Genomic DNA, 17058 nt, shown 5'->3' with positions numbered 1-17058 from the left:
TTAAATTTTTATTCCTATCTCTTGTGCTGCATATTTTTCAGATATTAGATTGAAAGAATTTGGAGCAGATTTGATTGAAGTATCGGACAATGGGGATGGAGTGGAAGAAAAAAATTTTGAAGGACTAAGTAAGTTTTTAGTAAGATAATGAATTCAAACTCCAGTTCAGTTGACATGTTTAGTGTTGCAGTTGTTAGGCTGCAGCAGATGAACCAGCTCTCTTTCCCCCCCCCCCCCCCCCCGCCTCCACCCAAAGTTGTTGAGGCTGGGTGGGGGGGGGGTCAAATGAAAATGTCAAAACTGAGATTGATAAATTTTTACAAAAACAAATTACTGCGGATGCAGGAATCTGGAAAAAAAAGCAGAAAATGATGGAAATACTCAGTAGGTCAGGCAGCGTCTGTAGAGAGAGAAACAGAGTTAACGTTTCAGATTGATAACCCTCAAAGGGCCATCAACCTGAAACGTTAACTCTGTTTCTCTCTCCTCAGATGCTGCCTTACCTGCTGAGTATTTCCAGCGTTTTCTATTTCTATTGATAGATTTTTGTTGGGCAAGGGTATTAAGAGATATGGAACCAAGGCAGCTAAATGGAGTTAAGATACAGATTAGTCATGATCTAATTGAATTGTCGAGGGACTGAATAGTCTACTCCTTGTTCCTAAGTTCAACAGATTACATGCTTTGTTGGCCATCACATATTCTGTGTACAGCGAAACCGATCAATTACGAACAACTAGGGGACTGGCATCAGCTGTTTGCAGGTGTCTCTTTTCCCCAAATGGTCATTGCTAGTGGAGCGGAGATGTGGATGGATTGTGACAGCACGCTGGAACCACTCCCACACCACATGCCTTGTATTTCATGGTCATTAGACACAGGGGAAACGTGATTGCAATCGGCCCCTTGTAGTTAGGCAATGGTAACATTGCACGTGAAAAGCAACAGGGTCCCGTGTTTTTAGGTGTGAAATTCACAAAGTAAATAGGGCTTGGTACATTGAAGTGCCTGTCGTTTCAGAGAGCCTCTTGTACCTTTTATAATGGCCTAGAAATCCTGGTCGAGGTCTTCCCGCGGGCGAACGACTGACTTTGGGGAAAAAAGATGCGCACTTAACTATTCCTGCTGTGTCCACCAGCGATCCCGGTCCTGAGGCCTCCACTCACTACGTGTCGCAGCACGTGCACGTCGGGACGTCCGTAAGCTGGAGCTGCAGTCACATGGCCCTGGGCAGCCAATCAAGGTACAGTATTTTCTCATTCATAATAATGAGAACTCTGTAAGTAGGAGTTCCCTTTATTATGATTAAGAAACAGCCCCTCAAACACCAAAACCTTAATTAAAAAAAAAGGAAAAAATACACTACATATTTAAGATTAATTTAAATTAAAGTTATTAATGTAATATATATAAATAAAAAATATATTTTTCCGATTTAAAAAAAAAAAAAAGTTTTTAAAATGATGGTTTAAAATAAATTTACCGTAGTGGGCTTTTAAAATTTTATTTTGTTACGATTTTATATGTTTTAAAACTCTTAGGCCTGTAGGCTATGCGCCGGCTTTTACCAGGCGCAAGAGTTTTCAGGACATGTGCTGGGCAAGATATAGGTAAATACCGCAATCTTGCCCATGTGAATGACCTGGCTGCCGAGATACGGAGGAAAATCGGCTTTTGTGATGCCTTCCTGGGTCCGTACACATTCAGTACGGACCCAGGGAGGCCGGGATTTTTAGGCCATTATAAAATGCCTGGGACTGTCATGAATTGTCTGTATTCTAACAGGATATCTGTCATTTACGAGTGTCCGTAAAACCAGGTTCACTTTGTCCTTTATTGCAATCCAGTTAAATGATAACATTTTAAGATTAAAATAGACCAGTAAATTATCCGTGGTGATGCCCACTGATGCAGATGTCATTTTATGTACAAAAGTTGGGAAAGAGAGGTTGAAAATTTAATCCACAGAGCCAGCTAGTGGCCAAGTGCTGCAACTACATTGTGACTGTGACTAGAGGAGGTGGGTGGGGTGGCTTGACCCATCCACCTCCACAGAGGTGTGTGGGGGACCTGACCCATCCACCTCCATGGCACGAACCTGGTATTGCAGTACTTCCAGGAACGGTGCAGTGGCTCTAGGCCTTTTGGCTAAGAGCATTGGCGCAGAGTGATCCTTGATGTGTGCAAGGTGACCTCTGGCGTTTGTGATTTGACAAAGAATTGGAAAGATTGGCTACGAATTAAAATAAAATAAAAAAATAAAATACATTGTGACTGTGACATTACCAATATTGAAAGGCAAATGTTGACATAGCAATGTACAGTGGTAAATAGTGGAACAACAAGTGTGACCAAAAAACGTGACAACAGGAAGTAGGGTTTGTGGACTGGAAATGCGCATTCGACACGAGATTTTTAATATATAGATTAGTAACGTGATGACGTCTTAATAGAAAGTGAGTTCTGCAGGTACACACGGTACAAGGATTGGTGATGCGATTGACTCGTGAGCGTAATAAAGCACGTTGTTGTCACAGTGGAATACCATACTGAACTTTCAACACTTCGACTTGGGTTTGAAGCAGCCTGGACTAATATTAAAAGTCTTTTATATCTTCTGGCTGTAAGGACGCTCAGTGATGAGAGTTTTGGGCAGCCCAAAGTTTGATGCTGAATAAATTTAATAATAATAAGTTTAAAAGTTCACAGTGATCTACTAGAGGGCGTGCCCTTCTTTGGTTTGGGACGGAGATGCTCTGGGATACTTTACGCTGTGTCTAAGTACTGTACCTAACCTGAGAGCGCTTTATACTGACCCTGAGTGAAGAAGCTAGCACCAACATCCCTCATCTTGATTGGGACTCCGATTTATTCAAAATATAAATTTAAATGGTGGAATAATTTCTGTACGATTGAAAACTTTTAATACCTGCACTTACTAAGGATTTGTTAGTGAAATGTGAAATTTGTTTAAATGTAATTGTGAATCGCAATTAAGTTACTGTAGTCACATTTTTGTAACAAATGAATATTTTTTCATGTTACGAAATTATATTTATTTATTTTAAAGCACTGAAGCATTACACTTCCAAGCTGCAAGATTTCTCCGACCTCTTACATGTGGAGACCTTTGGATTTAGAGGCGAAGCCCTGAGCTCCTTGTGTGCCCTGAGGTATAGTGACAGCACCTTCAAAATCAACAGTTATGTTGCAGTGTACATGGAATTTGCTGCATTAGCCATTGTTTCCATATCTACACATTCTTCCCTTGGGGAACAGTGTGAAGTAATGGAAGGTTTCGCAGGCTGATTAACAGTCTGACAGGTCGTGAACAATGCTTCCTTGGCCATAAATATCTTTATATTATCCAATTGTGGGGGAGGGGGGTTAGTCTTATATGACAGAAGGAGTTTTATGGATACCCACAGCCTAAACGAGGAGTGTGGGGAGGAACCATCCACCGGACACAAGTATGCAGCAGGCATTGCACCGTTGATTTGTAAACAGCAGATTACTGTTTATATAGTGCTTTTAACATAAGAATTATACCAAGTCTCTTCCTAAATAGGGTAATGAAGATAGTTACCAAGACAGGAAGTGAGGGGCTAGTAGGGGTGACTGAGAGCTGGGTCAAAGAAATGTATTACAAACTGTGTTTTAAAGGAGGACAGAGCGGTGCAAAGATTTGAGGGAGAGCCAAAGAGCTACTCCAAGATAGCTGAAAACTCTGCCTCGAAGCATGGAAGGCCAGAATCATAGGCATGCAACATTTGGGAGGGGAGGGTTGTAGATCTAGGGAGGGGCAAGTCCATGGAGGGATTTTTACATGAGGACAGGAATTCTGAATTCAATATATTTCCTACATTACAACAGTGACTACACTTCAAAAGTACTTCATTGGCTGCAAAGTGCTTTGGGACGTCCTGAGATCATGAAATGCGCTATAGAAATGCACGGCTTTTTTTATTGGGAGACCAGGAGTCTGTTTGGGTGGTGAGCAAGAAGAACAGTATTTTCAGAGCACGATAGTCCAACAAGAAAACCGTGAGAGTAGTCTATTCTGGAGTTGGCGAATACATATTTAAATCTACTGCTTTTGCCATGTTTGTTTTTTTTAGCTCCAATGAAGGGATCGGGCTGTACTGGGAATGTGCTCTTATCTTTGTCCTTTTGTTCTTTTCAGCTGTGGCTCAATGGGTAGCACACTTGCCTCTGAGTCAGAAGGTTGTGGGTTCAAGTCCCACTCCAGGAACTTGAGCACATAAATCTACTCCAGTACAGTGCTGAGAGGGCGTTGCACTGTTGGAGGTGCCGTCTTTCGGATATGTTAAACCGATGCCTGTTCTGTTAGATCTCTTAATTTCCAATGAAATGCGAACTCCGGTTGTAGATTTAAAGTAGTTTTATTCCAGCAGCAGCAACAAGCTCCGGCCTTATGCCAGGTCTTTTGTCCTTCTGAAACACATGGCAATACATGGCTGTTTTAATACCTGGCTCAATTTACAGAAATGAACTTTCCTTCTTTGACCTTATTGTCTCAATTGATATATTCTTAACCCCTAATTGGCTCGCTGCCAAAGGTCCTGAAATGTCAAGTTGATTGATGACTTAATACGCTCACTAGCACGTAGACATGGAATCTGTGTTTTCTCAACTTTGCAGCCTGTCTGCAGCCTGTTTGAATTCTCTATCAATCCCCCCTTTGATTCTTTCACAAACTGAATCATAAAACATCAGGCATCACTGGTTAAACATTCTACAAAATAATTTCATACATGTTAATGGAGTTTCCTTCTAAAATTTGTTGATGTGTTTTGCCACATATCCGGACTAGTAGCTTCCACACAAATTTACATCAACCCGAATTCCATCGTGGCCACAATGGAAGTCTGGTTTTAGTAGGTTAATTAACCTCATTCCAATTTAATCCAAATCAATATCTTAATTCAACCAGTAAACAACCTTTCCTTAAGCATAACATACCCCTGTGCCACGTACAGACGGTCTGCTGGGACCTGCAAGGTGTGTCACCTGCGGGACAGCAGCTAAACCACCTGGTTGCAACAACATTTAATCAACATAAACAAACAATATAAAAGTAAAATAATTACAACGAATAGAATTAAACCTTCCACCAATGAAGTTCCTATTGAACCTAGCCATTCAGTGGCTCCGCTCCACAAAGTGAATGATGGGGGTTGCTTAAGTTTTTCTACTTCCTTTTGGATATGCTCCGCTAAGTGGGTAATTTCTTCGGAGCTATCTGGGATATATGTGCAATACTCAGTTCCGAGTAGGGCGCAAGTACCTCCCTTTTCAGCCAGAATGTAGTCAAGGGCCAGTCTATTCTGTAGGGCTACTGTGCGGATTGCTACCATTTCTGCATTGACTTTAACTAGGACCTCTGAAATATCATTGGCTACCCGTTCCACAACGGATGCCATGTTAATGGATTCCCTTGCCAGTTTGGCGGTCCCATACCTGGGGATCAGAACCTCTCTGTTTCTGTGATAGCTTTCTTAGGACGGTGTAGATGTTCTGACAGTGATACATATATGGCACAATATAGGCTAGATAGCAGGATCCTGTCCAATTCTGGGGCAGCCAAAGGTAGGCCTTGTGGCCACACACCCAATAGGTGCCATTATAGGCAATGAATGTTAGCTGTTTCTTTGTCAGCAGCACTCCGGGGTCTGTCCAGGCTTTTCCATCTGTTTTATTCAGAATCCTCGTTACGTTAGGAATTCCCACATCGGCCCAGTTTGGACGGTTCCGGGGCTTGATTACATTATAATTCCGGAAGCAGTTACTATACCCCATATTTTGGCCTCCTTTGATGTTTCTAATCAGACAGACCGATTCCCCCGATCTTCCTATCCCCATTGCATTGTGATAACAAAAAATGGGGGCCGTTTGGAATTATTGTAGCACAGTTGGTACCTCCCTTCAAAGGTAGTCAGATTGTAACCTGCTGACTTCCATTTACGTGCCCAGTTTTCCGTGTCCTGAAACGCATTGCCTGTTTTGTTTTGATTAATTATCCACTCAGCCATTTCCGGGATATTCAAGGGAACTGGCCTCAAGGGAATCCCTCCGTTTGAGTGAATAGGAATATGCGCACACACCCAACAACCAGAAATGTTACTTTGTTTGATATAAATGTATGACATATATAAAAAGGTATTTACATGTAATTCCCTGGGTACTCTACTATTTTCCTTTGGTGCAGAGGGTTGGCTAGTAAGAAGTAGGCAAATGCCTAGAATACCTACAGTCAGTAATACAGTAAATTTATACATTTTGGTAAAAAGTAATTGTCCTTATCAGATTTCAGCTTCAGTTATGGGTGCTCATTTAATGTGTAAGGCGTGGATCCAGGCTTTCTTTCCTTGGACTTTAACAGCTGCCTGGGTGGTCAATAACACTTGATAAGGTCCCTCCCACTTGGCACCCAAAGGTTCTTTATGTAACTTTTTTTCACATAGACCCAGACTCCCGGGATGATGATGTGTCCTCCTTCGGGTGGATTACCCTAAGCTGCCGATACCTGTCGGGAAACAGAACTAATAGCATTGGTTAGGTCCTGACAGTATAGAAACAGAGACATAGAAACATAGAAAATAGGTGCAGGAGCAGGCCATTCGGCCCTTCTAGCCTGCACCGCCATTCAATGAGTTCATGGCTGAACATGAAACTTCAGTACCCCCTTCCTGCTTTCTTGCCATAACCCTTGATCCCCCGAGTAGTAAGGACTTCATCTAACTCCCTTTTGAATATATTTAGTGAATTGGCCTCAACTACTTTCTGTGGTAGAGAATTCCACAGGTTCACCACTCTCTGGGTGAAGAAGTTTCTCCTCATCTCGGTCCTAAATGGCTTACCCCTTATCCTCAGACTGTGACCCCTGGTTGTGGACTTCCCCAACATTGGGAACATTCTTCCTGCATCTAACCTGTCTAAACCCGTCAGAATTTTAAACGTTTCCATGATAAAGTGTCACTCATTAAGTGAACATCAGCTTTTCGTAAATCAATAGTTCCTGGCAGCGACATGGGTCTTCCTGTTATAATTTCAAATGGGCTTAGACCTATAGTTCTGTTCAGGGTTGCCCTAATGCTACTTAGCACTATTGGTAGTGCCTGGGGCCATGGTGTTCCTTCTTGGTGATATTTGGCAAGCCGTTGTTTCAAAGTTTGATTTGTTCGTTCTACTTGTCCTGATGATTGTGGGTGATAAGGACAGTGTAAATCCCACGTAATGTTCAGTAACCTACAGACTTCTTGGCAGACAGCACCTCTGAAGTGTGTTCCCTGATCTGAGTCAATGTTACTCGGGACTCCCCATCGGGGAATGTAATCCTTACACAAGACCTTTGCAGTGTGATTGGCTGTGGCTCTTTTAGTTGGGACAGCTTCTACCCATCTAGAGAATCTGTCAACCATGACAAGAATGTTAGTGTATCCTTGGCATGAAGGAAGAGATATATAATCAACCTGCAGCTGCTGGAATGGTCCGACGGGCAGGGGGCCTCAGTTGGGGCATTACCGTGATGGGTCCAGAATTATTTTTCTGGCAGACCACACAGCGGTCTGTCACCAGCTGGGCATGTTTTTTAAACCCCCGACCCCACCAGCTTTTCTGGAACCGTGCCGTCATCTGTTGTGAGGCCAAGTGTCCCCACAAGTGGATCTGTTGGGCTAAAAAAGGCATAAGCGCTTGTGGCGCGACTGGCTTGTTGGTAACTCTTTGTCTCCAGACACCACCTTCGCATAGCTTAATTCCTGCCTCAATCCATGTCCATTTTTCCTCTCTGGAGAACTCGCCTTGCATTGTTTGAAGGTCTCGTGTCAGAGTCCTGAGTGCTTTCAATCTGCACATCTGTGTTGGTTCCTCTGGGGGAGCGCCCTGTGAGGCGGCATCTTTAGCTGCCTGGTCGGCTAGGGCATTTCCCTGTGCTTCCGTGGTATTTTCCTTGTATGGGCCTTACACTTCAGGATGGACACTTCCTGAGGTAATTGTATGGCCTCTAGTAAGTCTCGGACTACTTTTCCATTTCGGATAGGTGTACCAGCAGCAGTGAGGAATCTTCTTTTCTGCCATAATAGACCAAAGTCGTGAGCGACTCCAAAAGCATAACGTGAATCTGTGTAGACATTAGCTGTCTGTCCTTCTGCTATTCGACATGCTTCTGATAGGGCCCGTAACTTGGCCTGTTGTGCTGACGTTCCTGAGGGTAAACATCCTTTTGCCACTACCTCATAAAGATGTAACTGCCCATCTTGTTTTTCTGGTACCATTGTCAACTGCCCATCTTGTTTTTCTGGTACCATCTGTAAACAGGATGAGGTCTGGGTTATGTAGAGGCTCCTCTGCTACTAAGGCTGCTTCTTCTGTTTCTTTTAAAATCTCCACGTAGTCATGCTCTTCACATTCTCCCCCCTCTTGCTCCCTCGATTCTGACATCGGGAGCATAGTTGCTGGATTAACCGGACTGGTCCGGACGATATGGAGATTAGGAGCTTCCAAAACTGCTGTCCAGCGGGTCCATCTAGCTGCCGTCACCTGAGACATTCTATTCATAGACAGCAAAGCGTGTACAATGTGGGGACACTTGACAATCAGCTTGACAGTCGAGAACTAGACCCGCAGTGATCCTTACCGCTCGGCATGTAGCTTCCATGGCCCTTAGGCAACTTCCCCATTCGAGGGCTACCGCATCCAGTTTTGCCAAATAATAGCCAATAAGTCTTTGCCGATCCCCATGTTCTTGTGTCAGTATAGCTGTCATATATCCTTCTTTCTCATGAACAAACAGGGTAAATGGCTTACCACTGTCGGGGATTCCCAGAGCCGGTGCCGAACACAAAGCCTTTTTCAAATTCAGGAAGGCCTCTTGCTGTTCCTTAGTGAGGGTGATAGCTTCTTTAGAGGCACGTTTCCCCTTTAAGATATCATTCAATGGCTGAGCAAGCTGCGTGAAGGAGTCAATCCAATTTCTGTTAAAGTTACACAATCCCAAAAAGGATTTTAGTTCCTGAATAGTGGTGGGTTTTTTAGCAGCCCGAATAGCTGCAGTTCTATCCTGGGTAAGTTCTCTCTTTCCTTGTGAAATCTTTTGTCCCAGGTATACAACCTCTTCTTGGGATATTTGTGCTTTGTCGATGCTGGCTTTATGTCCTTTCAACTGAAGGTGGTCCAGCAAAGCTCGTAAATCTTGTTCATGCTGTTCCTCCGTGTTTGAAGCTAGCAGGATATCGTCTACATATTGGATGACTGTGGATGACAGGGGAGGTAATTCTCGCAAATGGCTTTGTAAAGCCATGTGGAATACCGTAGGGCTGTTGTGGAAACCCTGCGGTAACTGGGTCCAAGTATACCATTGTCCTTGGACAGTGAAAGCAAACCACTGTCGAACCTCTGGTGCCAGAGGCACCGGCCAAAATCCGTTGGCCATATCTATAACCGAGAAATATTTATGTTCCGGTTTGAGGGCATTAAAAATGGTGGAGGGATCTGCGACCAAAGGAGCTTTTTGATCAATACACTGGTTAGCTCTCCTATAATTGACGGTCAAACGTTCTAATTGACCATGTCACCCGACCATCCTCGAAATGTAACGATGAATCTACTTGGATTAGAACGTCCATTCCCAAAAGAGGTTGATCTACTGGGCCTATCCAGACCGATGTGGTTAGTTCATGTGGACCCAGCCCTATAAGTACCAGTGTTGTCCTTTTAATTTCCATTTTATGGCCCCCAACTCCATAGGCTGTACGTGCCCTACCATTCAACGGCAAAAAGTCTCCATATTGTAGGGGTAAGCATGTTAATTCCGCCCATGTCTAAAAGACAGTCCACATCCTTATCGCCCAACCTCACAGTTATATATAGCCCATCTCGCCTCTGTTGTATTAGTGCGAGGAGGAGGGCCAGGGCGGGCTCTAATCGTTTTTTGCTATCCCAAGAAACTCCTTCTGTTGTTGTCAGTCGCTTAAATGCTTCTATGAGGTCGTTATCTTGTGACAAGCCTGGCTTGTTGGCTGAATTGTATCCCTGGCTGCTTCCTCTTCCCCAGCCACGACCTTGCTGTTTTGCCCTGCACGTCTTGGCCCAGTGACCTTCTTTCCCACAATAATGACATTTTCCGGGTAATTTTCCTAATGACTGTTTATCGGAATCCTGGGATTTCCATCCCACAGCCTGCAGGGTTCGAACCTTAGCTCCCATATCCCTGCCTAATTGGTTACATCGATCCACCAACGCTGCAAAGGTAGTTCCCCTACCTTCCCAGTCCGGTCACACTACCTTAAGCATTTTGGACAGTTCTGGCTTTAGACCTGCCACGAAAGCTGCTTTCAGGGGTCCAAACACTTGTTCATCCATTTCCTCATCCGTATTATTCATACCCGAATGTTCTAGCCACGTGCATCTAAACCGCTCGTCATACTCCAGGACCTCCTCTGTTCCTTTCTGTTGGCAGGCTGCAATTTTTCCCCAGTCTGTCTTAGCTGGACTGAAGGCTTACAGCCAATGTTTAATCGCCTCCCACCCTGCGTTTAATTCTTGCTCATCCTGCCCCAAAGCTTCTTCTACCTTGTCGTGCAATTTTCTTCCCTGTGTTTTTGGCACCGTTATGGTCAAAATTTGCACTCCGTCCCAGAGATGAAGTTGATATATATTTCTTAAGCGGTCCAATTGGTCTCACGTTTTCACTCCCCCTTTCTTTGGATTGGGCAACTCCTTGGACCATTTATCAATTTTCTCTGGGTCTGCCGGATCGTGAAATAAGTATTCTGCATACACCCTTTTCTTTGTTTTTTTGGTTCCGTCCTCATCCGCAGTCTCTTCTGATTTGACTACAACTCGTTTTTTTTTTTAAATAGGGCAAAGCGCACCCCTAATTCTTCATCCTCCGACCCTGTATCGTCAGAGGACTCAGAATCCGTATCTATTCCTCGGTCGTGTCTTCGGGTTTGCGCTTTTAATTTATCCAAACATGGGTACCCTGGGAATTGACCGATACAGTTTCCTTTTCCTATTACTGTCTGTTGACCTAATGATTTTTTCCATTCTTTAATTTCACCTTTAAGATCTTTAACTTCCGCTTCCGACTTTTCAAGTTCAAGTTTTTTCTGTCTCAGCTGTTCACAAACCGTTTGCAATTGGTCCTTTGTACTGGTCAGGTCCCTATCATATTGGGAACGTGTTATAATTTCATTCCGCTGTTGGATCTGTCCCATAACAGCTAGGAACCATCTGGTTCGTTCTTTATTTTTCATACGGGTCGTTTTTCCCCAGACCCTTTTGATCTCATCCAAGGACTATTGTCCTTTGGAGGTACCGCATTTTCGTTCGATCTTAATACAGGTTTTAGATAAGTCGAATTGTTGCTCTATGTATTCTTTCAACTGTTCGAGGATTTCATCTATCGAAACCTCAGGTGTTGCCCGCCCACCTTTAACAGTTGTAGGCAATTCTTTGCTCTTCTGCTGCCATATTACTAATTTCTTTGCTGGGGTCTTGAGTCATAGGCTTTCCAGCCGAATCAGTGGGTCGGTGATGAATTAACTAACACACCGCCGAAGTTTAGACGTCTATGGGAACTCGAGCCGATCGCAAACCGGAGGCTTTCGGAATCGCGTAGAAGGGGAGGTGAATTTAGACAATTGACCGAGGACTTTTATAAAGAGGAGTCCTTACCTCAGTATGTAGGTCCGATGTCCAAAATTCAGTTTCTTCCCTCAGCGATCCTGTTCGTGACGCCAAAATTGTTAGATCTCTTAATTTCCAATGAAATGCGAACTCCGGTTGTAGATTTAAAGTAGTTTTATTCCAGCAGCAGCAACAAGCTCTGGCCTTATGCCAGGTCCTTTGTCCTTCTGAAACACATGGCAAAACACGACTGTTTTTATACCTGGCTCAATTTACAGAAATGAACTCTCCTTCTTTGACCTTATTGGCTCAATTGATATATTCGTAACCCCTAATTGGCTCGCTGCCAAAGGTCCTGAAATGTCAAGTTGATTGGTGACTTCATGCACTGTGCTCACTAGCACGTAGACATGGAGTCTGTGTTTTCTCAACTTTGCAGCCTGTCTGCAGCCTGTTTGAATTCTCTATCAGTTCCCTTGGGTGGGTGTTAAAGATCCCATGGCACCATTTAGAAGAAGAGCAAGGGGAGTTATCCCTGGTGTCCTGGCCAATATTTATCCTCAATCAACATAACAAAAACAGATTATCTTATCATCATCACATTGCTGTTTGTGGGAGCTTGCTGTTTGCAAATTGGCTGCCGCATTTCCCACATTACAACAGTGACTACACTTCAAAAGTACTTCATTGGCTGTAAAGCGCTTTGAGACGTCCGATGGTCATGAAAGGTGCTATATAAATGCAAGTCTTTTCTTTTCTTCAGTGACCTTTGTGTTGTGACCTGTCACAAAACCGCCAAGGTCGGAACTCGCATGGTGTTCGACCATAACGGGTGCATCAGCCAAAAGATGCCACATCCTCGACAGCAAGGGACAACGGTTAATGTTCAGCAGCTGTTTTGCACACTTCCAGTCAGGCACAAAGAGTTTCTGCGAAACATTAAAAAGGTGGGTTTGCTTTTATTTTTTTTTTACGATTTCATGAAAACCATTCCAAGCAATTAACATAAAACATTTATATGTTTAATTCGCACAGCCTAGGTCAAATGTAGGTACCTATCTCCAATACACATTGCTTCAGTTGGAAGGTGAGGTGGTCCAGGAAATGGAGTTCTTTATTCCCTCTGCGTTTGGCTCACTGCCAGTAAATGTGTTGTAGCTGGAATTTAAACACTCGAATAAAAACAGAGACTGCTGGATACACACAGCACCCGAAAAGCGTTAACATTTTGGGTGTGAACTCTTAGTAAGAACCCATCTTTTCTCTTACAAATACTGATAGACCTGTTGTGCATCTCTCTGATTTTTTTTGCTTTTGTTTCAATTTCAAGCATTTGTAGTTTTATTACATAGAACGTATGGCACAGAAACAGACCATTTGGCCCATCTGGTCCATGCCGGTGTTTTCGTTCCACACGAGCCTCCTCCCGCTTTACTTGATTGAACTCTATCAGAATAACCTTCTATTCCTTTCTCCCTCGTGTTTATCAAGCTGCCACGTAAATGCGTTTTCTTAGTATAAGTTGTGATACTTTGATCTCCAACAAATAGGTAGTAGGCTGGGTGGATAAGGTGGTTAAGAAGGCATTCGTAATACTTGCATTTATTAGCCGAGGCATAGAATATAAGAGCAGGGAGCTTATGCTTGAACTAGTTAGGCTGGAGTACTGCGTGCAGTTCTGGTCACCACATTACAGGAAATATGTGATTGCACTAGAGAGGGCATAGAGGACGTTTACGAGGATGTTACCTGGACTGGAAAATTTTAGCTATGAGAAAAGATTGGATAGGCTGGGGTTGTTTTCTTTGGAACAGAGGAGGCCTTATTGAAGTGTATAAAATTATGAGAGGCCTAGATAGAGTGGATAGGAAGGACCTATTTCCCTTAGCAGAGGGGTCAACAACCAGGGAGCATAGATTTAAAGTAATTGGTAGGAGGTTTAAAGGGGATTTGAGGGGAAATGTCTTCACCCAGAGGGTTGTGGGGGTCTGGAACTCACTGCCTGCAAGGGTGGTAGAGGCAGAAACCCTCACCACATTTAACAAGTGTTTGGATGTGCACTTGAAGTGCCGTAACCTACAGGGCAACAGACCAAGAGCTGGAAAGTGGGATTCGGCTGGATAGTTCTCTGTTGGCCGGCATGGATCGAAATGGCCACCTTCCGTGTTGTAAATTTCTATGATTCTATGAAATCTGATTGCAATATATTCATCATGTATTTAAAAAAAATATGTTGAGTGTTCAAGTTGCAATATTAGAAATCTGAAGTTTTAAATTTGTTTTACTTAAAAACAGGAATACAATAAAATGGTACAGGTGCTGCAGGCCTATTGCATCATTTCTACAAGTATACGGATAAATTGCACCAATCAAGTCGGACAAGGAAAGAGAAACCCTGTTATCTGCACCAGTGGCTGCACCACATTGAAGGAAAACATCAGTGCTGTATTCGGTTCGAAGCAGGTGAAATATTTATAGTGCACCTGCCCGGGTCACAGGTCCTTCAGCTGCACTAGCATCCTCCACCCTGTGTGTCCACTTCAATCATGTGCAAAGTGATGTTGATGCTTTATTTAAGGTGGAGATGGATAGATTTTTGAAAGATAAGGGAGTTAAGGGTTATGGCGAGAGGGCAGGGAAGTGGAGCTGAAGCCAAGATCAGATTAGCCATGATTTTATTGAATGGCAGAGCAGGCTCGAGGGGCCAAATGGCCTACTCCTGCTCCTATTTCTTATATTCTTATGGTGCATCCTCCATGAGGGTGAACTTGGGGGGGGTTGGCAGCAGGAGGCAGTCCCTTATCAAACTCTCATCCTTTGTGACTCTCATCCTTTCCCTCCTCGTTCTTCTTGACTTGTCTGCAGCCTTTGACACAGTTGACCACTCCATCCTCCTCCAACGCCTCTCCACAATCGTCCAGCTGGGTGGGACTGCACTCGCCTGGTTCCATTCTTATCTATCTAATCGTAGCCAGAGAATCACCTGCAATGCCTTCTCTTCCCACTCCCGCATCGTTACCTCTGGTGTCCCCCAAGGATCTATCCTTGGCCCCCTCCTATTTCTCATCTCCATGTTGCCCCTTGATGACGTCATCCTGTCACACAGCGCCAGTTTCCACATGTACGCTGACGACACCCAGCTTTACCTCACCCCACGATCTCTCAATTGTCAGATTGCTTGTCCGACATCAGGTTCTGGATGAGCATAAATGTTCTCCAATTCAATATTGGGAAGACGGAAGCCATTGTTTTCGGTCCCCACCACAAACTCCATTCCCTAGCCACCGACTCCATCCCTCTCCCCAACTCCTGTCTGAGGCTGAACCAGACTGTTCGTAACCTTGGTGTCATATTTGACCCTGAAATGAGCTTTCAACCACACATCCGCAGCATAACTAAGACCATCTATTTCCACCTCCGTAACATCACCCATCTCTGCCCCTGCCTCAGCTCATCTGCTGCTGAAGCCCTCGTCTATGCCTTTGTTACCTCTAGACTTGACTATTCTAACGCATTTCTGGCTGGCCTTCCATATTCTACCCTACGTAAACTAGAGGTGATCCAAAACTCGGCTGTCCATGTCTTAACTCATGCCAAGTCCCACTCACCCATCATCCCTGTGCTCGCTGACCTACATTGGCTGCTGGTTAAGCAACACCTCGATTTCAAAATTCTCATCCTTGTTTACAAATCTCTCAATGGTCTCACCCCTCCCTGTCTCTGTAATCTCCACCAGCCCCACAACCTCACAAGATGTCTGTGCACCTCTGATTCTGCCCTCCTGAGCATCCCTGATTATAATCACTCATTCATCGGTGGCCATCCCTTCTGTTGCCTAGGCCCTAAGCTCTGGAACTCCCTGCCTAAGCCTCGCCGCCTCTCTACCTCTCTTTCCTCCTTCAAGACACTTCTTAAAACCTACCTCTTTGACCGAGCTTTTGTTCACCTGTGCTAATTTTTACTTATGTGACGATGTCAATTTTATTTATCTCATAATACTCCTGTGAAGCGCCTTGGCACGTTTGACTACATTAAAGGTGCTTTATAAATACAAGTTGTTGTACGTTATACTGGGAGGACTATTATTAGGATGGGGAGTCCTCTTAATACAGCTAAGTTAACATATTCATCAAATACCATGATTGCAGACTGAGGTAGTCACTCTCTTGGCTTCTTTCACCCTCTCCCAGTCGCTGCACGTAGGCAGTCTTTTAACTCCCAATGTAAAACGGGCCAAGTTGTCAGCTTCTGTGTGGCTGACGTATTTGTACAATCTGATCGACCGATTGGGGAGAGGGAGGCGGCGGTTCCCATGGAGCAGGGCTGGCAGTGTCGCCTTTTCATCTGCATTCTGTGCCAGTGCTCTACTCGGAACTCCTTCACAGCAAACGAGTCAAAGGTGGGCAGAGGAAACATTACAAGCACACCCTCAAAGCCTCCCTGATAAAATGCAACATCCCCACTGACACCTGGGAGTCCCTGGCCAAAGACTGCCCTAAGTGGAGGAAGTGCATTCGGGAGGGCGCTGAGCACCTCGAGTCTCTTCGCCGAGAGCATGCAGAAACCAAGCGCAGACAGCGGAAAGAGCGAGCGGCAAACCTGACCCACCCTCCCGTTACCCTCAACGACTATCTGTCCCAACTGTGACAGGGACTGTGGTTCTCGTATTGGACTGTTCAGCCACCTAAGGTCTGATTTTAAGAATGGAAGCAAGTCTTCCTCGATTCTGAGGGACTGCCTATGATGATGATGCATTCTGTGCCAACGCACTAATGGTGTGAGAAATGGAGACGGCACAAACGTGCAGCCAATGATGCGTTGCTCGGAGCATTGTAACAGGAGCCTTGCTGGGAAAGCTTGCTGCCAACACTTGCTTGAGTAAAATGGGAAGTGTTGTGTTCTGCAGCATTGAGCAATACAAAAATTCATCAAACGCTGAACGCTTTCATACCCACGGAATATATTCTATACGTTGCACCGCACAACTTGCCTGCTGGGTAGCATTCATTTATGTTTTGCTCATTAAGTGTCCTACACCAGGACTTGAGCCGATAATCTAGGCTGACACCCAGTGCAGTACTGAGTGAGTGTTCCTTGTTGCACTCAGATGAGACAATTAAACCAAGATCCTGTATGCCTGTTCGGATGGACACTTAAGGATCCCATAGCACTATTCAAAGAGCAGTGTACTGCCCAACATTCTTCCCTCATCCAACACCACTAAGGAACAGATTAACTGGGCATTCATCTCCTGGTTGCTTGGGGGACATTGCTAGTGCAGAATAGCTGTCATGTTTGGCTGTGAACTGGTCATTGCATCCTCGAAAATAATTGACTGTGATAAGGTGTATAAATGTTAGTATTTTTATTTTGTAGGACTAACCTACACTTTTTAATGCCTAATGT

General features: G+C 44.3%; 1 protein-coding gene across 1 annotated transcript in view; it reads left to right on the top strand.

Annotated features, from left to right (window-relative positions):
- Positions 1-17058, top strand: part of pms2 (PMS1 homolog 2, mismatch repair system component) — a 44448-nt gene that overhangs the window by 6912 nt on the left and 20478 nt on the right. Inside the window, exons 3-6 of the mRNA XM_070856679.1 lie at positions 42-128; positions 3071-3173; positions 12416-12599; positions 13948-14115. Coding sequence (XP_070712780.1) covers positions 42-128; positions 3071-3173; positions 12416-12599; positions 13948-14115 — 542 coding nt within the window. The remainder of the gene's footprint in view (positions 1-41; positions 129-3070; positions 3174-12415; positions 12600-13947; positions 14116-17058) is intronic.

This window comes from Pristiophorus japonicus, chromosome 15 (genome assembly GCF_044704955.1).
Source record: "Pristiophorus japonicus isolate sPriJap1 chromosome 15, sPriJap1.hap1, whole genome shotgun sequence".
NCBI lineage: Eukaryota > Metazoa > Chordata > Chondrichthyes > Pristiophoridae > Pristiophorus > Pristiophorus japonicus.
This window is presented reverse-complemented; position numbering and strand designations above follow the sequence as displayed.